Source organism: Drosophila santomea, chromosome X (genome assembly GCF_016746245.2).
Source record: "Drosophila santomea strain STO CAGO 1482 chromosome X, Prin_Dsan_1.1, whole genome shotgun sequence".
Taxonomy (NCBI): domain Eukaryota; kingdom Metazoa; phylum Arthropoda; class Insecta; order Diptera; family Drosophilidae; genus Drosophila; species Drosophila santomea.
The window spans coordinates 2,204,071-2,226,977 of NC_053021.2; the positions used below are offsets into that span (position 1 = coordinate 2,204,071).

At 41.6% G+C, this 22,907-nt stretch overlaps 4 protein-coding genes across 4 annotated transcripts; all 4 read right to left on the reverse strand.

Moving 5' to 3' along the window:
- Positions 1-42: 42 nt before the first annotated feature.
- Positions 43-1,769, reverse strand: LOC120455607 (vanin-like protein 2). Its single transcript, XM_039641988.1, is given in 5 exon segments — positions 43-198; positions 254-665; positions 667-783; positions 1,016-1,641; positions 1,698-1,769. Coding segments are annotated over 5 exon segments (1,383 nt in total).
- A 562-nt stretch (positions 1,770-2,331) lies between these two features.
- On the reverse strand, positions 2,332-3,034 carry LOC120455901. The gene is made up of 2 exons (XM_039642403.2): positions 2,911-3,034; positions 2,332-2,857 (listed from the first exon to the last, which is right to left on the reverse strand). The coding sequence occupies exons 1-2, from the start codon at positions 2,968-2,970 to the stop codon at positions 2,420-2,422; spliced, it is 498 nt and encodes a 165-aa protein (XP_039498337.1). The 5' UTR covers positions 2,971-3,034; the 3' UTR covers positions 2,332-2,419.
- A 315-nt stretch (positions 3,035-3,349) lies between these two features.
- LOC120456940 (vanin-like protein 1) lies at positions 3,350-5,687 on the reverse strand. Its single transcript, XM_039644079.1, has 4 exons — positions 5,599-5,687; positions 4,898-5,540; positions 3,758-4,487; positions 3,350-3,688 (listed from the first exon to the last, which is right to left on the reverse strand). The coding sequence occupies exons 1-4, from the start codon at positions 5,668-5,670 to the stop codon at positions 3,463-3,465; spliced, it is 1,671 nt and encodes a 556-aa protein (XP_039500013.1). The 5' UTR covers positions 5,671-5,687; the 3' UTR covers positions 3,350-3,462.
- A 15,083-nt stretch (positions 5,688-20,770) lies between these two features.
- On the reverse strand, positions 20,771-22,811 carry LOC120456898 (vanin-like protein 1). The gene is made up of 2 exons (XM_039644000.1): positions 22,722-22,811; positions 20,771-22,608 (listed from the first exon to the last, which is right to left on the reverse strand). The coding sequence occupies exons 1-2, from the start codon at positions 22,779-22,781 to the stop codon at positions 21,007-21,009; spliced, it is 1,662 nt and encodes a 553-aa protein (XP_039499934.1). The 5' UTR covers positions 22,782-22,811; the 3' UTR covers positions 20,771-21,006.
- Between the last annotated feature and the right edge of the window lie 96 nt (positions 22,812-22,907).

The following is a 22,907-nucleotide window of genomic DNA, read 5'->3' on the forward strand; positions in this document are numbered from 1 at the left end:
AAACAATGGTTTTAATCAATTCTACAATTTATAACGTATCTTTTATGTTTTCGGATTTTTATAGCCGCATTCCAACTGCTCTTCTGCTGTTCCCACGCCAGCTGTGCACTCATTCTTGTAGTAATTACCATAAATGCCAAAGGTCAAGGGGTGTTTGACCTCCAGGGATTTGCTCAAGGCAAATCGCACTTGGTGGCTATAAAGTATATATAATTAATTAATTTATATATATTTAGTGGATTCCAACTCTCCTCTCTTCAGAGATCTGTTTTTGTGACCACTCAAATTGGCTGCGCTCCAAAGGCAGAAGATTATCGAGCAGAGTATCGGGAAACAGAAGGAATTTCCTTGACTGCGGATACGTGACCCCAATCTCCAGATGGGTGAAGGTCACCAGCGGCCTCTGTAGGTCAGGCAGCAGCTGACCACTATCATCTATTGAATTCCCAGAGCAGGTGAACAAACCACAGTTGCGAATATAGGTGACATCCAACCTATTGTCATAACGCCAACCCTCGTAGATGCCCACTCGATAGCTGTAGTTACTGGTGTTACTCGACGGATTCCTCAAGGATCTCCAGGCCAGATCGAAGTGACAACAGAAGCCACCGTGACACAGAATCTGGCTAAGATTACCCGTTTCTCCAGCGTCGATTTTCACCTTCTCCACTGCGTCCGTGATAAATTCCAGATCCACTATTTCCCACAGTGGGATCACTTGCTCCAGCAGCCAGCAAATTCACATCGTTGCCATAGGACCAGCCCATCTGGATCTGAACAGCATTTGAAGGGAAAATACCATTAGCCATTAAGTAGAAATTAAAACCATTGAATTGGCCACAGGTTTAAATATTCCAAGAGCAGATTGCAAGCATTACCCTCTTGAACATTCCGCATGGAGGACACTCTATCTCAAGGGTTTCGTGAGAGCCATCAATTAGCAATCACTCGACCCAGTTAATGGGCCCGTGTCAGTGAACTGACCCACTTTTTCACCCCTTTCTCGGACTCACCTGTGAGGAAGGGCAGTTGGGAGAACCATATGGCCGGATACACAAAGTCCGTGACTCCCTGATCCACCAGCTGATGAGCAGGTGTGTAGAACAGGATGTCGAAGCAGATGAAGTGCCCGAAGGTGACCCCAAAGTCCGTCTCAAAGGTGCTCAACTCCGGCAGGAAGGTGCTGTTCTTGGCTTCACCGTACAAATGAACCTTGCGATACCTGGACACCACCACTCCCTGGCGATCGAAGACCACATTGGTGTTGAAGACATTCAGTCCGTTGGAGGCACAGGGCCTCGTATCCTCGGGAACATCCTCGCACTTCTGCTTCTCGGTGAGATTGATCACAACGTATTTGCTGGCATTGCGAGCCGCACATGAGAGGGTCACCAGAAAATCCTCGAAGTAGGTTGCATTTGGATCACTCAAACAAGGGCTTATCTGATCCTCGGGACTGGGCACAAAGGTCGTGGGACCCATGACGTTAAGAGTGCTCTCTGGGAACACAATAATGTCCGGAGAAGTGGCATTCTGCGAGCTGATTATCTCCAAATAGCCGGCTAGATTGTTGGACAGCACATTGGACGGCTTAAACTCCACCACACCAGCTGTATAGAAATCTCTCTTGAAAAGTGAAACCTGAAACTCCAAACGTGAGTGCATTTTTATGTAGATTCAGTTCTTAACACACCCACCTGCTGACTCAAGTTCAGCATTAAACCTAGGGTTAAACCGAAGAGGAAAAACTCCCAATAATTCTTCGCCATTCTTGTTGGCCAGTTCGAATTGTCAAATGTCTTACCACCTTCCAAACTTTGCGGCTTTTATAGTAATTTTCAACAGAAACGTGTTAATCTTATCTGCCCAAAAACATGTCAAAAACAAATGCTGTCTGGACTTCGATGAATAAATGGTCCCATATTCGAACTAAAATGACAACAATAAATGCTAATATATGATTTATGAACTAACTAAGCTCCAAAAATATGTTAGCATGAAATTCCTAATTTAGAAATAGCTTGCAGATATGCCAATAAAAAAACTCCAAAGGAAACTCATGTTTTAATAATCAAATTATATGAAGTAGCAACTTAGACAGTTGCACTTAAAATTAAGCCCACAAGTATATATCAATTTAATAGACTGGTGTTATCAACTAGGTTACCTTCTTATCACCGATGACACGTGACTTTTTGATGGCTAAAGTGCAAAATATTTTCTTACATAAATTAATAGTTTAATACTATTAAATAATATTAAAAGTAATCGTATAAATTAGATCGATTATCAATGCCCAGTTTGCCCCAAATGAATTAAACACCAACTTTATTTGCTCAAGATTCATTTAATAATATGTGAATATAAGAAATTATAATACACGAATATTCACCAATATGTGATATTTATAAACACTTTTTTATGCCTTTAAAATACTTAGGAATTTATTATCATCGAAATGATAGTACGGACAAGATGATGCGTTTTCGGCAAACCTTTCGACTTTTATGAAATTGGATTGCTTGAGAGCCGTTTTCAGAGCGGTTCTTTGTCCCACATAGAAATTCAAGCATTTCGAATGCTTTTGATGGGGAATAATGCTGTCCAGCTCCTCTATGCGATCCGAGATCTTTTGCTCCAAAACCAAACGTTCGGAATTGTAACTCTCGAAGCCAAATCGTAACTCGAATTTATCCACTAGCCGGCTGTTATTATTATTCAATGCCGTGCGGATTTTTGAAATCCAGTTGAGAAACTCGGTGTTATCCTTCCAGTTTCCACTGAAGTTCTCCAAGAAACTTTTTAGTTTCTTCGTCACTTCTGCATCAATTTCAGCAATTCCTTGTTCGGCAATTCCCTGTTGAAAATATTTAAATATGTTTGATCCCTTTAAGCTAATAACAAATGTACTTGAGCTGTTCCTTGTGCAATAACGAATCCCAGCAGAAAAAGTGTCCATATCCAAGTCATTTTCTAAAGTTTGATGTATTTCAAGTGTTTCTTTAAGAATAACTGAAGATTTTGGAGCAGCAACTACGCCTTTTTATACACGAACATGGAATTTTTTTTAATTTAGATAAGAGTAAGCAGCCAAATTCCGTAAATCGGAATATTATTATTTCATTAACTTTACCAACTTTCGTCACATTGCTATCTAATTCATTATCTGCTCAAGTGAAAATTCCCACTAAACAAAGCCTAGAATTTCAAAAATGGTGAATAATCTAAAACAAGGAAAACACACGTCTTCACTAAGTTGCTAAACAATTTGTTGCATACCTAAAAAGCAGAAATAAATAATTACCAACAAGTCGAGAGCATTTTTTATTAAATTGTTATAATATAAATACTGTTCATATCGAGCATTAGATGTACAAAAAAAAATTGATCCTCAGATATCTGTATCTGTATAAAATGCCTGAGAAATCCGTGTTGTTTTGGATTTCTAATTTGCCTTACACTTTAACCTATCCTGGCAATTGCCAGGATAATCAGCGGCAGCGCGAGCCAACCCCCAAGGATTCTAAGTCTCGCAGATCCACTTCTGTAGCCGCAGGTCAGCTGCTCCTCCGCGGTGCCAACACCAAAGGTGCACTCGTTGTCGTAGTAATTTCCGTAGATGGCAAAGGTCAGCAGGTTGCTCACCTCCTGCGATTCCTTCAGGCCAAAGCGCACTTCTTGCACATAGCTAAGAATCATGGATAACCCAGAATATAATATAAAACTTAGAAATAACACGTTCCTTCTGATAACTCACCTATCTTCCGTGGGCTTCCGCTGGGACCATTCAAACTGGCTGGGTTCCAGGGGCAGCAGACTGTCCTGCAGGGTGTCGGGAAACAGGAGGAACTCCCGCGACTCTGGATAGATGACGGCGATCTCCAGGCGCGTGAAGGTCACTCGGGACTGCTGAAGCTCACCCTCGGTGGGCAGCAGTTTGCCACAATCATCGATGGAGTCGCCGGAACAGGTGAACAGCGCACAATTACGTACGTAATTGGCATCCACGTTGTTCTCGTTGCGCCAGCCATCGTAGGCACCCAATCGATAGCTATAGTAGCTGCCATTCTCCGCCGAGGTTCCCAAGGACCGCCACGCCAGGTCAAAGTAACAGCAAAAGCTGCCCTGGCAGATGGTTCTATTGATAGCTCCACTAGTGCCCGTGTCCAACTGCAGCACCTCCGACTCGTAGTTCTCCAAGTAATCCCGCTTCATGTAGAAACTCGAGCTTGAGGCAACCTGGCGGCTTTGGATCTCCGGCGCGCTCCTCCTCACACGTTGCGGCTGGGATCTGGTGCGAGTGTACTTGGGCACCTGGGCCACATAGATGGCCCGCTGGCCGGAGTCCTGGCGCATAACACTGGTCAGAGTGCCGGAGCGTCCGTGATAAATGCCCGATCCACTATTTCCAATGGAGGGACGACTGGCTCCAGACGCCAGGAGATTCACATCGTTGGCATAGGCCCAACCTTGCTGCGTCTGAACAGCTGTTGAGGAAAACATTTAACAAATATTAGACATGGTTATCCTTAAGAATTTTGCCCGTTTTCTCGATTCATTTTAGTGTTCTGAAACATTCGCGTGGTAAGAGTAAAAAGATAAGGCCGCTACAATGCAAATTAGACGCGGATTATTTGCCTACTTTTTGACTTGTATGTAGCTGCGGCGATAAGAGCTAGTTTATAATTACAAGCTATTGCTGTGCTGCCTAATCACCTGCCATTAGCGACTTTTTAGTTTTTACAGCCTGATACCAACACATAATCGCGTCCAGGCACTCCATCTCGAGAGCTGGCGAGAGCCATCAATTAGCAATCCATTGGCGGCGATAAGAGACACATGTCAATGAACTAGGCCCCACCTTTCCTTATCACCCGTGTCCATGTCTATGTCTTACCCGTGAGGAAGGGCAGTTGGGAGAACCACATGGCCGGATACACAAAGTCCGTAATACCCTGCTCCACGATGAGCTGATGGGCGGGTGTGTAGAACAGGATGTCGAAGCAGATGAAGTGCCCGAAGGTGACCCCAAAGTCCGTCTCAAAGGTGCTCAACTCCGGCAGGAAGGTGCTGTTCTTGGCTTCACCGTACAAATGAACCTTGCGATACCTGGACACCACCACTCCCTGGCGATCGAAGACCACATTGGTGTTGAAGACATTCAGTCCGTTGGAGGCACAGGGCCTCGTATCCTCGGGAACATCCTCGCACTTCTGCTTCTCGGTGAGATTGATCACAACGTATTTGCTGGCATTGCGAGCGGCACACGAGAGGGTCACCAGGAACTCCTCGTATAAGGTGGCATTGGGGTCGGTCAAACAGGGGTTTATCTGATCCTCGGGATTGGGCACAAAGGTGGTGGAGCCCGCGGAGTTCAGGGTACTCTCGGGGAACACAATGATGTCGGTGGCACTGGCATTCTCAGAGTTTATGATCTCCACATAGCCCGCAAGGGAGTCCGACCACGAGGACAAGCTGAGGATCGACTGTTGGAACTCCACCACTCCGGCCGTATAGTAATCCGATTCGGTCAGGGCCGCCTGAAAATTGCGATAAGCATCAAGACCAATCCATCTAATTGCCAATTGAAAACCCCACCTGCTGACTCATGCCCGGCATTAGCGCCAGGATTAGTAGCACCATGGAAAGCCACCACCAAGTATTTGACATTTCGTATGGAGCCTGAGTATCGCTAATGACTGGCACAGCCTCAGGCATGGAGCCTTTTATAGTCGCCCATCGGAGTGGCAGGCATTTACCGGGAACTACTTAATCTTATCTTGGGCTCTGGTCGCCGAACATCGAATGGTTCGCTCTTTGTAGTGCTGCCCATATTTTAGATGCAATATGGGTGAGCATGAGTGGAAAGATGAGCCTAAATCAAAAGAAACCATGTCAGATATTCGAGTATATGATAGGAATACAACTATTAAATGACTAACTATTGAATTTTCTTCTTTTTAAAATAACATTTTAGAAAAGTCCACCAACTGCACATAGCTAAGAAATAATCCAAAAATGATAGTTTCGTACTAAAAAGCCAGTAAAAGGCTAGAATGCCAGATTGCCAGCACCAGAATGGCTAAATCGCCAATTTCTAAAGGTCTTTTTATGGGTTATTCTGGCTTTGTTCTACTCCGGGAGTCATGTCCGCCAACCGTGAGCATGACTAGTGGGTTCGCCGCGATGTACATTGGACTGGGACTGCGCTTGGGCCAACTATTTTGCCGGCAGTCTTATCGCCACACCCCAGACCCCAGACTATCCAAGTCCGATGTTCTCTCTACAGACTTCTTTATCAATTGATTTCTCTCGATTTTTAGTACGACATTGATTTTTATTTGCGCCTCTTAAATGTTTACCATCCATTACCGCAATTGGCAAAATAAATGTTAGAAATTAGAGTATCTAGGCTGCCTTTGATTTTATTTTTATAGGCCATAGGCCGGTTTCTTTTCTTATGATGAAATTATCAATTATCGCATTTATTATGAAAACGTCTGGATCATAAATGTTTGGAGGTGAGTGCTCTGTATCTTAACTATGTACATATCCAAATTGATCCACTTTTATCGGAGACTTGCATTGACAATTTCGATTTGATGTCGTGTTATCAGAACATTTATATAGCTGTCCGAAATGTTATCTACACATTTCGATGCTATCTGCAATTACCTGTAGCTATTGTGGCGAATAACACTTGTCGACAAGATAAGGAAATGTTTTGCTTAATGATTTAGGCATTAATTTGTTGCCTACATACTAACTGAATTAAATGCCAGTTTGATAAACAATGGCTAAGTTAATTACCATAAATTTCATTCGAAAAAGCACATTAATTCTGTTTAGTTTTGTCTTTATGCGCTATGCTATTGTCAAGTGCTATGCAAAGTTATCCGTCAGCAATGGAAAAATGCTGCTGGTGGCTAATTTAGGCCACAATCTCTGGCCCACAAAGCACTTGACTTGCCGTTCCGTTCCGAGTCGACATCATTGCCCCACTTTGAGCATTATCGGGTGTATTCAGTTGCCATAAATATGCTGCAGCATTTATAGTAGTAGATCTCTTTGCGTGCCAAGATAATCCCCATTCGCAAAATCCCAATCCAAATCCCAAAACGTGCAGTCATCCAGTCATCTCCGAACTTAATGCATTTCCATACGCTCCACTGCAGAGTGAAAGCCCAAGACCCCGGAATAAGGCGTTCGCCTTCACGGCATGGATGCAGCATAAAAAAAAATAAAAATTCGGGGGAACTCCCCTAACAAAGTCTACTCGGCAATCCTTTCCGCTTCCTTTCTTTTTGCAGCCCACATCGCTCCACTTATGTATGTATGTATGCCCCTCTCGTCCTGGCAAATTGATTTGCGGCAAAAGCAAAAGCAAAAGTGCGCAAAAACTTTGGCCAACTGAGGAGCAGGAAAAGAGGGAGAGAGAGAGAAAGAGAGAGAAGAAAAAAAGAATAAAATTAAAAAATAATGTTTGAAAATGTCTTGGTCATATATTTTAAATACGAGAATTTACCCAAGGGAGTTCAACCGTGCACGCACACACACACTCACGCACACACACACAGAAGACTGTTACCTGCTCATTTTATGCGCAAAAAGAAACGAACGGTAAAACACGTTAAAAGCTAAGACGAACTCCCAACAAAAACAGCAACAAAAGCCGACGTGGGAGAATGGGAAGAAAGCGGAGAGAGAGCACAAAAACGTTGAATGAGAATTCGAATGCTCACAACAAGGATAACTGGATGCTCTTTCAGTGCAGTGAATAACAGACGTTCCATCGATTTATTTCATCGATAATATCGATCTTATTTCGTTTTAATACGCAATCAGTTGTGTTGTAAAGTTTAATACACTTTATAACACATCATACGACCAATCACACAAAAGTAGCCACAGCAACAAAGGCTCAGATGGTTAGATACTGGCTCTCAAGATATTTGATTTATGGTTTTATATCCGTTCATATCATTTATATACCATAAACTTTGATAGCGGCTTGACTGATAAAATATCTGCCATCACACTCAACATTTTTTTATATATATGTTTGAGGCGCAAATGTTTCAAAATATTCCACGTGCCGCTTGGCAGTTAGAGTATCCCTTTAAAGATGGAAAAACGGCGGCAGCTTCATTTAGTTTTTGGCCTGCTTCACATATGCATATACACATACTTATGTGCGCATGTATGTATTTCAGGGGGTGTGTGTGCTTGTGTGTTTGCGCATTTGTGTGTGTGCGGCATTCGTTGCTACTTATGTTTAAGCTTCGTATTTAAGCTTTTTGCACGATTTCCTCTAACAAATGGATTTTCACTTGTTGCCCAGCCAGACGAACGAAGTCATCACACACAACCACACACACATTAATATGGGATCTGCACTGAGCGAAATTACTGCTGCGTTAGTTTTTAGCTTGCAAAAGTGCAACAATATGCTGTCTTCTATTTGGAATGCACTTTTTTAAGGTGCCTAGTCAATAGCTATTTGTGTGTATTTCGGTATTGACTTTATTTTAACCACTATTTTCTCGCAGTGTTTGAGTGCGAGCCTTCCTTGCTGTCAGGCTCTTTTGTAGATCTGCTTCCTGGACCTCTTATCTCCGTTTTCCCTGACTAACAAATAATTTAATTTCTTGGGTCGTATTTTCTACGTATATTGGGCTTATTTCTAGCCATTTTGCCAGAGTCCTGGCCCTTTTTTTTATGTGCGGATAATCAGACCAGGACTTCGATGACCAGAAATGAATGAAGCGCTCGCTCAATCATTGATTAGTTAGGCCACAAAATCATATGTTGGATGGGATGTTATATGTTGGAAAGTTATATGTTGCTAAGTTGGCCTCGGGACTTGCGGCAGATTTTTGTCTGCTTGATTAATTGCAATTTTGTTGTGCCCTGAACCGTGCAATTTGTTAGCCAAAAAAAAGGAAGAAAGGCACCCACAGACACACACACACGCACACGCACAGACACATGCGTATTTGCAAACTAAAAAGTATTATTAATGATGCCCCAGTAAGGCAGTCAGTGTGCCTGCATTTGACATCGCTCATACGACGCGTTGTCTGAGATTTATGCCACCAACAGCGGCACTCGCCGAAAAGTGGCCATGGGTGTGAAGTGGGTCAGTGGCTGGCAAACTGGCTGTCTGATTAATCACAAACGCTTAAATCCGACAACAAACAACCGACAACACACTAAGCCACGCACACACAACAAGCCACAAAAACCTGTGACGAATTATTACGCATACGCACTCGGAAAATGAACTGTATGAAGTGAACTGTATGGGTGGAAAAGCTTGAGAAATTTGCTTACATGTGTGCGATTAGCCGCTTGCTGTGGCAGCACAAAGTTTGCCAAGGACAAAGTGGAATTGTACTCGAATCGAAGTAAGATTGCGATTAAACGTACTCCAAGTGCATCTACAAATTGAAACAAACTTGCAGTGGCCACTACAATAGTAAAGCTTGTGGCATGTCAAACGTGGCTAAGTTGCCAAAATGAGGTTATGCGAAAAATACTCGTCAAAAAGGTCCAAATATGGAATGTCATACCTCGCTGAGCTCGTAATTAAATTTCCAATCGAACTGTGTTCAAAAATTAGAACTCTTTTTTTTTCTCATTTTTTGCAATTTTGGATGATGTAAAAATTATCAGTATTTTTATCACAGCATTCGAAATATTGGTCCAAATATGGAATGCCATACCTCGTGGAACGCAAAGCTGCAGCCACCCAATCAAATCTAGCAAGAGTCTCTTTTAGAATCTGTCAACTTGAGGCAGTAGTGCCGTGTAATTGAGCTGCTATGTTAATCCTTTGTATCGGCAAACTGTCACTGCACCACTAAACTGGCTCATGCCAAACCATTGGGCCAGAGTTGGCCATGTCGGCCCTCTGATTTATGGCCATGTATGTGGCACGACCCCACGCCACCTGGCTTGGTTTAATGGCCTTAAACGCGATGGCTAATAAGTTTTGCCAGCCGAGCAAATGTCTGGCTGCACTGCTCGCACATATCCGCCAAAGCCAATGACTTGCCGTTTGGCTTTTGCTCCTCGAGATTTATTGACATATAAATTTAATGCCTCCCAGCCTCCCAGCCTCCGAGCCACGACCATCGACCAAGTCCAGCTCACAACAAAGTTAGGAGCAGTTGATTGAATGCGCTTTACTGCCTGGATTTCCGTTAGTAAATTGAAAAAGCTCTGGGGGAGAAAGTCGTACGTAAAACAAAATCTAAAAAAAAGGGGTGGAAAACGGAAAAAACTGGGCAAAAGAGAAGGACTTCAATTGAAAGTGAATCCTTTTGGCAGGACAACACCTTTGGGCAGCCAGCAATACATTCTATTTGCCGAATTAGGATTCGTTTGTAAATCGGTATTCGATTTGTGATAATTGAAGGCACCCAAATCGATTGGGCTGCTGCCTAATTGGTTTAGCAATTTGGCAAGATCGCAAAAGTGTGCCACAATTTCCTCGATTTGCAATTGCAATCTGGATGGCAACATAGAAATCAAAAACCTCTGAAAACTCAGATATGCTGTGTAAATAATTCGTACGCTAGCCTGTATAAATTAAAGGAAAATTAAATTCAACTATACTTTCAGACAGCCTTTCAAAAGACTTGAGACATTTTTTCCCCCCATTTCAGCTGGCTGCGTCTTGTGCACCTTTTTCAATGTCAGCGAAATGCAGCGAGGCAGATGGAAAGTTTGCAATTTGCCACCGATGCAGAGCACCGAAAATTTCCCACCGAAGGCAAGACAGCAATGGGACTTTTCAATAGACAGAATCAAGCGCCATTAGTTTGACTGATATCGAATGGTGGAGCGCAGGCTGCCTTGGTGGCATCGAATTGAATGGATTGGAATTGTATGGAATAGAATGGAATGTCAGAGCGCCATGCATGAACATGGATGCCCGAGACAGCCAGGTGAATCAGCCAGGGGAAATCAGCCAGGGGAAAATGGGGGAAAGACCAGCCATAAGTCAGTGGCAGGACGACAAGGACGACAAGGACTTGAAATTCAATTTCTTAGCTCATGAAACGGCGCCAAAGCCGCGACATTTCTCAAAACCTCGATGCTGCGGTCGTGACACAAATCCGAACACGAACACGAAAACCACTTTATTAAATACGAATATAATGCGAATTTGGCCAATAAATCACTAGATGTTTCATTCAATGGCAGCAAAGTGAATTCAATTATGAACAGCGAAATGCATTTATGCATTTGACCTACACGATTGAAATCTGTCATTTGATTAAATAAAAAATACGTATATAAATATTTGCCATTGGAAAACTTTGCTTCATTTAATTAAAGGCAGAAATATTTGTTTCCATTTCAATGAAATTCACATTTTAAGTTTAATTTGCAGTTCATCAGGGATGGCCAGCAATTTATACAATTTTGAAATTTCATTTAATTAAAGAACGTTTGATACATTTTGTCCAATCACATGTTAATTGATGTTTTTCAATAAGAATGAAAGACATGGCTACATTGAATTTTTAGTCCTATTTATTATGGAATTTTGTACACCTTTGTTTTCAAAATAGTTGCAATAGCATCTAAGGAGCACTCTTTAAATAAAAAATTCAAAATAATGAAATCTTTACCCACTTTAAATATAAACTTTATATCTAAACATTTAAATTTGCCGCATAAATCTCTTGGTAGCATTTGTTTAAGCCACTCTCGTGGCCAATTGCACATTATAAGCTCGTAATTACAATCACGAGGCCCGTTCAGCTCTAATTGGCAATATTCTAGGGGAATCCCCCCCAAATGCACCCACTATTCTTGGCCCAGCTTTTGCGCTTTCACCGCTTTTCACCGGTTTTTCCCTTTTCTTTGCCAACCACCTTCTTTTGCTGCTTCTCCTTTCGTCTGGCAAAGGTTCAATGCAGTTCGGTAAATATTATGCTAAATTGAGATAATTTGTTGGCTGAAATACACACACAGAAACACACACACACAGAGGAACACACAGACACGAAGCGTGTCTCCATTTTGGCTCCTGGCGTGTCCTTGCCATGGCTAAAATGGATTTGCATGTAAATTTGTTTTCGCCTTATAGTCGCAAATTTTTTGCTCGATTTTGCACATTCTCTAGATTTCTATCGTAATTGGCGGCTTGTTATAGGCAATACGTGGGTGGCTGCGGGCGGGAAAAGGGTGTGGAAAGGTGGAAAGCGAGAGCGGAAAATCTGGGGGAATATCGGCGCACAACTGTGTGGAAAAATCTTTTCGCACACAGACTAGCTGCAGTTATGCCATTTTATTTTCTTTCTTTCATTTTTTTTTTGGCCGGATGTATCAGCGGCAGTATCCTTGTCGATTGTGTCACTTCTTGATTCAATTTGCAAGCTTCGTTTTTATTTTCCTTATTTTTCCAGGGACTTGTAGTTTTTTTAAGTAAATATGTAAAAATTAAATTAAAAAATTACTTATTTAACAAGTAACATTGAAGATGAAACATTAAATTTGCAATATTGAATTTGCAACATTAAACTTGCAACATTAAATTTGCAACATTGAATTTGCAACATTAAGCTTGCAACATTGAATTTGCAACATTAAACATGCAACATTGAATTTGCAACATTGAATATGCAACATTGAATGTGCAACATTGAAATCGCAACATTGAAAGTGCAACAATGAATTTGCAACATTGAAACATAGGCAACATTAAACTCAAAACATTAAACATAAACAAAAGTTATTTTGTATACATTGTAATTTACTTAATTTACATAATTTTACATAATTAATGTAATGTAAAAAAATTTAGTCCACCAACACTTACAATTCCCAATCAGTTCTGACTCAATCCTCATGGGATAGGCGCTCTGACAGCTCATCGATCAGTTGACCGGAAGTTATGATGTGGTAGTAGAAGTAGTAGTATGTGTGTTTGTGTGTTTGTGTGTGTGATAGTCGTTCCAGAGGCCATGTGGACATCCCGTCGTCGATCTGGATGCAGTGCACCATGGACCGGACCAGGTATGTTCCACACTTAGGAGGTAAAGTATTATATTATTATATTATTATATTATTATATTATTATATTATTATATTATTATATTATTATATTATTATATTATTATATTATTATATTATTATATTATTATATTATTATATTATTATATTATTATATTATTATATTATTATATTATTATATTATTATATTATTATATTATTATATTATTATATTATTATATTATTATATTATTATATTATTATATTATTATATTATTATATTATTATATTATTATATTATTATATTATTATATTATTATATTATTATATTATTATATTATTATATTATTATATTATTATATTATTATATTATTATATTATTATATTATTATATTATTATATTATTATATTATTATATTATTATATTATTATATTATTATATTATTATATTATTATATTATTATATTATTATATTATATATATCATATCTATTCTCGAAACATCTTATATGATAAGTTTTATAAGATTAAGTTTGCTATGATTATGTTTTATATAATTAAGTTATTATATTATTATTAGGTTAAGACAGTGAAGTGAATATGCAGGCTACTTATTTAAATTATAGGCTTATATATTTATATGAATATCTTTTACATCTTACTTATGTATCTATTTATTTTCGAAACATATTTTATATAAATAAGTTTTTTATGATTAAGTTTTCTATAACTAAGTTTTCTATGATTTAGTTCTATTTGATTAAGTTCTATAAGATTACGATTTTAAATATTAAGGTTCCTATGATTAAGTTTTCTATAACTAAGTTTTCTATGATTAAGTTCTATAAGATTAAGATTTTTAAAATTAAGGTTTCTATGATTAAGTTTTTCTATGATTCCAGATCCAGATTTGTGGAATTGCAGCCAAACTGAATTATAAATAACCAAGACAATTGAACAGCAGTAAAAACTATTCACTAATGTTCCTATTTTACTAATTTGTATATAGTGTTATCTTAAGAATATTTCTCCACCCTGTGATGTTGCAATATTATGATGTACGGATTCTTCACTAAATAAATATTAATAAATAAAAAAAAGTCAACGCGGATAAACTTTTAGAAGAAACTTATTTGGGGAATTAATCGATGGCATTTTGTGTACCTGCAGTGTTTTGCCGTGATTTGGCGAGATTTCTGTGCGGCAAACGAATAAAAAGCGGGAATTTTCTGGTTCGGGAATTGCTTGAAGGACGACTTTTTTTGTTGGGGCATGCCACAGTGTTATTAAATATTTCGTTTGCTCGCCGCCATATATATATATTTATGTACATGTATATTGCGCACTTCTCGGTGGAACAATTCAGGAGCCAAATATGCTGTGCACTCGGCCCTCGTCCTTATTTATGGCATACTTTTCGAGCAGTTTCCGTTTTCTGGCCGAGCGGGACACACATTTGCATCCCCAAAGGAGAAGTCAGTGACCCAGGCAGTGGTGGATCCCGATCCCAAAAACCAAATTCCTTGCCCCAATCATAATAAATCGTATGATGCCGAAAGGCAAGTCGTGTGCGTAAATAGTCATTAAAAAGGGTCCTGAAACAGGACATGTACATATATGGACACGGACATGCTCACAATGCAATTAATTGTTTTGTTTATCGTTTTATCGGACAGTTTACGCTTGATTTGGCCCAAAGGCCAAAGCACTGAAATTACTTATACTCGGATAGGATAACATTCTGCGATTGTTTTGCTTTTTTGCCCATCAAGAGATGGCCTGTGCAATGGAGTGTGTCGCAGGATCTGAAGTCCTGATGACACAACTTTCGGCAGCTCAGGAGTTCCCTAAAAATGGGAACAATGTATTGTGCAAATTTTCAGGCCAGCCTTTTCTGTTCAAGCTAACTCAGTTAATAACGAAATTAACTCATTAACACTTTCCTATTCCTTGGTCCTTGATCCTTGGCCTTTTCCAGCGTCCTCGAAATGTGTCTGCGCGCGGTTTTTACCGCCAGCGATTAGCGGATGGGCGAATTTCACAGTATCTGTATCCGCAGTTGTATCAACGAATTCAGAAGTTGGGCGCCGCGTGGTCATTTGCATATTTCCATTTTGATGGCGGCCACAGGACACCGAAATGAGGATAATAATGCGAGCCATTACACATGCCGAAAAGAAAAAGGAGAAAAAAACGCGGACTTAGTGCGAAATGGGGGCCAAGCGCACATAATGCGCTTTTCAAAACTAATATGAAAATAATGTGGGTTGCTTTTTGGGCGGTCGCTGGATTGTGGGTGGTGGGCGGTGGGCGGTATTCAATGCCATCAAGGAGCAAGGACGTCCCTGCATTGTGCCTGTATCTGTGTGTAAATTTATCCGCCTCAATGCGTTTGTGTGTGTGTTTGCGAAGTTCGAAGGACACTTCAGCCAGTGCATGTGCATAAATATAGAACAATAAAGTAATAACAGACAGTTCAAATCGATGGCTCAATCGACTGGAGGTCTCTAAAAATACTCCATACCTACGGATATTTGTATAGAGCATTTGCTAGCATTACCATAAATGTGTGATTTACACAACCTACGTATGTATAGGTAATGTGCCTGAAAGTAGGCAATGAAGTGCATCATTCGTTCAATGCTTCGTCTTGCCGTTGAAACTAAAGTTCATGCCAAATATGTCAGTATATTAAATGCCAAAACTCTTGAAATCCAATCAAGTTCTACGTTATTTATTGCCTTGAAAGCATATCGACGTTAGGTGACATGGAATATATACCTAATCCCTGGCTTCCGCAGTCACGATGCACCCAGTCATCCAGTGGCATAACCCGATTAGATCCTGCCCATTCTGGCCATTCTAGCCATTCTGGCCATCCTTTCCGCCCTTTGAGCCCCCTTTGTCCCACTTGCCCCTCAATAATGGAGTCAGCAATAAAATGCAACAGGAAATGAAATATAAACGCTCGCAGTGCAATCGTGTGTAAGTTCTGGCAATGGCATTATTATATGGCGCTGGATTCCCCCGCAGTTTGAATGAATTTCCTTCCACCCGCACTTCCCCTTTCATTCGTTGCTGCAATGGAAATGGAAAATTGTTAGCATCATCAACACGTAGCGTTGACGTGTTGAAAATGCAGAAAATTATAGCCACACATTCAAAAAGGTGATTCCATGTTGTTGATTCCATGGTCCATGTGGAAATCGGGGAACGTGAATGGCCTTGCCAATAAAATGCTTTTCAATTTCTACACATTTGATGAACGCAACAAAAATGTACGTTTAACTTTAATAATCTTGCATATAATTCGTACATTTCATGGCGCGTTTTCCGACTCGAGTTTCCTTGAAAATTGCGGCTTGCAAATCGAGTTTTTTGCTTTCTAAATTCTGCTCTTTGATTTTTCGCTTTTTCTATATTGCCAATTGGTTTGCTATTGAGTGACACTGTTGCTTAATTTACCATGGCGACATTGTATATTTCCATTTTATTAAAACTTATTTGCTGGATTTTCTGAATCTACTTTACTTTGCTACTAACTCTGATTTATACACCAAAGCTTTCATAACTTTCTATATATATATTTCATTGCCATACTTCTGATGGCCTTACATTTTTTCCACACTTTTGCCTGTTGCAGCTGGTTATGGTTAATATGTCGCTATTTTTTTGTGGTTTTTATGTAAATTAATTGAGATCTTGTTGTCTGTTGGCGGTGCGGTTGTATAAATACTTTTATTGGCATCGTTGTGGTCGTTTTACGCGTTTTTTTAACTGTTTGTTTTGGACGCTGTTTTTTATGTTTCATTTGTATACACTGCATGAAAACAGGGACATTTGTGCTCTTTAATTTCTATATTTCTATATAAAAAATGATAGCTGCAATTAAACAGCAAAAGACAGAAGCCCTTTTGTGTAGTTTAATTTCATTTTCTAAATTAGACTTTAAAGTGCTGGCTTAAATGTAATTGCTACGTGTTTATTTAAAAATGTATCGCATACATATTAAAATCCATACATATTTAATCAATTAAATCTATTTTTTCGCGTGTATCTGCTAGTTTTCAGTTACTGGCATTTTTTTGTCGATGGTGTAACCACTTGTGGTTAGAAAGCCTGTTGCTGTTGAACGCTCGTCTGCCGCTGCTTCCCGTGGCATTTTATTATTATTTTTTAGATATTAGCTTGCCCCATGTGATTGTCCTCCGTTTTGTCCTGCGGGCTTTGTAACCTGTTACCAGTTACCAGTTAGGAGTTACCAGTTAGCAGTTACCTGGTTTCGCAATTGCCCGTCTGCGTTTGACTTCATTTCGGTTTTTAGCATAAAAAACGCGTTAAGGACACACGCGGTCAGCGGCATCGTTAGCTTCTCCACCTGGGCGTTTCGCCTCCGTAAGTATGCCACATAAAGTTAAAATCTTAAAAAAAAAAAAAGGAAAAGCCATATGCTTGGCGCACAAACAAATGAAAGAAGTCGTTGGAGCGGGGGGTGGTGGAAATCCGAGGGGCGGAAAAGTCGACGAACAGCAAAGGAAATGAAGAAAAACTTGATTTATTTTTATGTGCTCAGCGATGCGGCAAGGCGAATGGAGTGGGCTGTTGAGGGGATGGGCTGGGTGGCTTTTCCATTCATACAAATGCTACGTGCGTAATGACCAGGCACACACACACACACACACACAGAGAGACACTCACACAATCACAATGCTCACTAGCGCACTCACACTCCCACGCACTTGAAGTTAAAGAAGTTCCACGTTGCGTATACGTAATCATATTCTTTCTTATTTTTATTTTGGTTTCGGCCCCGGTTTTGCCCACTCCTGCTAAATAATACATCTGCATGCACGTATATACATATATATTTTATATATATATACATATATATGTATATACCTGAGCAGACTTGCTGAGTTTCCGGCTGCGTGGACAAGTGGCCAAAAAAATTGGGTCTCCCAAATCGATGGCAATGGGCCACTACAAAGGAAGTTCGCTGAATGCGGCGGCAGTTTGCTGGTTAAGTCGCTGAAGTTATATACATATATTAATTATGAAATGATTCACTTTATGCATTCGAAAACGTAGTTGTTAAACATTTGCATTCGCTTTATGTACTCGTATACTCTCGCTTGGGAAATGTTATCCGGATTGCTTGCCCACTTAAAGCCGCAAATGTTTGGCCAAATCGGCAGACAATTAGAGGATTGCATTCTGGCAGCGACCGAAAACCAAAAGTTGTGGCCAGCTAAGTCTGGTAAATATGGCAAGATACTTTCCACCTCCCCCTCCCCCTACACCACCACCTCCACACCCCTCACAATCGTGTTTACAATACATTTTAATAAAGTCAAAATGGGCGTTTGGCTGTGTGCGAAAGGGAGAGGGCGAGCACAACGAGCGAGTGAGATGGGGCGTGACTCCAGTCCGGATGTGTGTTTGTATACATATGTACATACACATGTGTGTGTTTGTGTGCCAGGTGAGCCCGGCGGGAACATAATAAAAATATGAAAATCAAGTGAAATCATTTCCATTCAAATTCAAATGGCACAGCAGAACGGCAAGGGCGCAACTTGTGGGGGCGTGGCAATCTGGGGAGCTGTGCCAGCTGAAAACTGATATTCAATTCAATCAGTTCTGCCTGAGACCTCAGGGAAGTGACTGTAGCACTGGCGTGGCGTGGCGTGGCACCGAAGGTGGCGAAAAGGTAACTGCACAGAAAAAAAACAGGTTATCAAATAACAACTTAAACAGAAACTAAAACAATAAATCAAAATTGAAAATGGAAAGCCACGCGTAACTAAAGAATTCGCGTGTCTAGAAATGCACATACATATGTAGAAACATAGCAAAGGAAAATGCTTGCTAACTTCTTATGCATAATATATGTACACATTCAGCATTGCGGAAGAATTCGCGTTTGTATGTTTTTTCCCCCTTTTTTTGCACTGTGTGGCCAGGAGAATGGTAATCGAATTGGTACCCAGTTCCGAATGCGGTTAGTTGCTAATGCGGCTACCTTCTCTGCGTGTGTGTGTGTGTGCGTCTCAATGACTGGAACTGATTCTGATTGAGAATCCTTCCTCGTTGCCGCCTCTCAACAGTTCGAAGTTGAAAAAAAAAAAACGAAAGGCCAAGAAAGTAGTAGAGAATCCAGTACGGCCAGATATTTTATGGGTGCGACGGCGGCCTTCACCTACACTTCACCACCTGTTATACATAAGCGCCACCCAGCCACCCACTCAAACTCCCCATTCATCAGCAACCCCCCACCACAGCCCCCCTCCTTGCGCTGGCAACTTTGCGCCTCCATTCACTTTAACAATAAATTTCAACAAATAAATCAAAATGTAACAGAAGCCGTGTGGAATTTTCAAGTGGCAGGTGCCACAGCAGCAACAGTAGCAACAGCAGCAGCACCCCGAACAACTCTGAGCCACCCTAAAACCACCCGTGGTGTCCCTATAGAGCCCCTAAAAAGCGGAGAGAGCTCAAAGTTTTTGATTTTTGTGCTAAAAAAAAAAAAGTGTTTACCAAGGCCTGGGAATCGAATTGAATGGCGGTAGATGGAAGGGGGTGGAGGGGAGTAATGAAAAAATAATGGTAAGAGGGGCTTCAAATAAATGGAGGGAAATTAAACAGCGGGGAGTGAAGGGGGAAAAGGGGGGGTGTTGGCTATAACTCTATTGCAAACAGCTTATGCCCCCAAACTCTGCACCAAAAACACGAAAATTAAGATGAAGTCAAGGAAAATTGCTAGATGAAACACGAAAATAAAGATGAAATCGAAGAAAATTGCTAGATAAATATGAATAACATTTAATAAGATCATAAAATAACAAATTAACCTTGAGTGGCTATACTTGTTTAAAATCAGGCAAACTTGAAACTCTTTTTCGGCACTTTATTTCACTTTTCTTAGGCACACTAGTTTTATTCGAATCCGAAGAAAGTTTATTTTTTACTTACTTTTTGGGCGGTTTTGTTGTTGTTGTTTTCTTCTTCTTTGACGGTGGGCGGAAGTTGGGGATGCGTGGCAGGTGACGGCGTGGCAGCAAGCAAGCAAATGATGTTAAATCGCACGGAAAGTCACAGCGTGAATCCTGTCCAGCAGGACTCTCCCGCGGAGAAGTCGTCGTCGTTGTCATTGAAGATGCTACATTGATACGTGAGTGTGTGAGCGTGAGTGTGTTTTGGCAGATTAGGATTTCCACCCGCAGCCCACTGGGTGGCGCCCCCCTGCCCGCCCTCTCCCCTCATCATCGGCCTTGGCTCATTATAAACGGCGGCCACTGTTGCATGGACTTCGACGGCGACGGCGACGTCGACGTCGCTACCTGTTGGAAATGCAAACAACGCTGGCAGAGGTCCTTGAAGCGCCTGCGCTGGAAGCAAATCTCCACAAGGTCGCACGTCGGCAGCTTGGTCGCCAGAGAGGGCGGGTGGGCGATGGGCGGTGGGCGGTGGGCGGTGGAATGCTGCCTTCATTCAAATAATACCCGACTCCAAATGGAGACCCACGAACGGTAGAGAATGTAACGGCCAGTTCGCAGGAATTGCATTCGATCTGCTGGATTGGAGCTGCTGTCAAAATTCTGGGAAATTTGCATCTGCAAAATCTGCATTAGTTCATCATTTGTTCTAGAAAAATGCCTTTTACCTCGATGCTTTTCGTCTGGCTTTAGGTTTCCCCCCATTAGCAGCCAGCTCTCAATTTGAAACTACAACTTTAAACAAATTCAACAAAACTTTTTGTGACACTGGTTTATTGTGGGATTTTGGCCTTATGAGGGCCATAATGCAGGCGGGATATATTTCAATAAAAATGATATACAATTTGTTTGTTTTTCATTTATATTGGTCCTCAGATAAGCAAAAAGTAAAGGGAAAAAAGCAGAAAGCAAAGAAAAGCAGAAAGTGAAAGCGGTAGAAGCAAAGTATTTCCAAGTATTATGACCCAGAGATTTATTACATTTCAATTGCTGCGTTGGGTAATCTAAAATACGATGATGCAGAGACAGCTGAGAACCCATAAAATCCAGAGTGCCGAGATAGCCGACGATGCGGAAGTCGTGGGACTGGTGGCATTGATCGGCTGCATGTGATCCAAATTGTGGGTGCTGGGTATTTCGGTGAAATAGTTGGCCCAAATGGCAAAGGTCAGCAGATCGTTTTGCGACTGTGCCAGTTTCAAATCGACCAATATGGGCTTACCCAGATTATTCGCCGCCTCTGGTGACTCACTCCATTCATAATCGGCCACCGAAACGGGTAGGAATAGGGCATTCAAGGTGCTGGGCATGATCAAGCGACGGCCACGAGGAGCAGCTGGAAATTTGCCCGAGATGCTCAGCTTGGTGAAATGGTGCGTATTGATGACCTCCTCGTTTTCCGGGAATATGTAGCCACAGCTGGCGGTACGCACATCCGTGCAGGCGAAAAGCGCACAAGCGGCCTGCTCGGTGCGATCCACTCCAATGACTGTCGTTTTGTTGCCCCAATAGACGCCGATCCTATAGCGATACGACTTGGCCTCACTGCTGGTCACCTCGTTCTCCGCGGGGCTGTTCACCTGCCGTTCGATGGCGAAGGAGCAGCAAAAGCTGCCATGGCACAACTGGCGTTCGAAACTCAGAAAGTCCTCGGGCAACAGTTCACTCTCGAATATATCCACATTGTTATCCCGGTAGGTGGCCAAGCCGGTCAATCTTGGCGTTTTCCACTGCGGCGTGAACAGCGGCGTAAACGTGGGCGAAAATTGGCCATGCTCCCTCTTCGGCACCTCCGCAATCAGCAACTTGGTGGTGGGCTGCTCGAATATCTCCGCCACCAGACGGCCACCGCGTCCTGCATAGATACCCGAACCGGAAGTGCGTCCAGCTGGCTTACTGGCATCTGCGGCCAGGACATTAACATCATTGCCAAATGCCCAACCCTCTTGCAGTTGCACGGCACCCAGGAATGGCAGTTCCGAGAACCAGTAGGTGGGATACACGATATCCGTGATGTTGTGCTCCCTCAGCAATTTCACTGCCGGATCATAGAACAGCATGTCAAAGCAGATGAAGTGGCCAAAGGTAACGCCAAAGTCTGTGCTAAATATGGATATATCCGGCGTTCGCAACACCGATGTTGAGTCATACTCGTGCCGCCACAAATGGGATTTCCTGTACCGCGAGATTATCCTGCCCCTTCGGTCGAACACCACATTCGTGTTGAAGTAGCGAACTCCAGTCGAGGGACAAGGATTGAAGGTATCGGAACCAGCTCCATTAGCGCACAGCTCCTTCTCCACCACGTTTATGACCACGTATATGCCATTAGCCCTCGCCGAGCAGGACAGTTCGATGAGGAACAGCTCGTAGTCCGTTTGGTAGCAGGGCGTTATGTTCTGGTACTCGTGGGGCACAAATGTGGCCGTTGCCTGGCTATTGAGTATGTGCTCGGGAAACACTATGATGTCCACATCACCCACTTCGCGGATGATCTTTTGAAAGGATTCCGAAGCTAAGGTGGTGCGTGTCCGTGCCGAATTGCCCACTGGCTCGATGTGCTCCACCACTGCTGCCGTATAGGTGAGATCTTCCGGCTTGGAAAGCTATGGAGAGAATATGAATAATATTTTGAAATATTACGTATACGACAGGGTGAACCAATTTCTCGAATTCTCATGGATAACTCTAGAGTTATAAGTACTAAATCCACATTTACCTGATCCGAACTGCTGAAGAGCGCTGCCAAGAGCAGAAAACTCAATTGAATCGACTTCATAATGGAACGATTGCCGAAATCCAACTGCCAAACCATCGAGATCTTGGCCAAAAACGAAGACTACGCATCAAGAATCAAGTGCAGGGCCAAGAATGAAATCTCACTATCTTACATATAGGCATATTT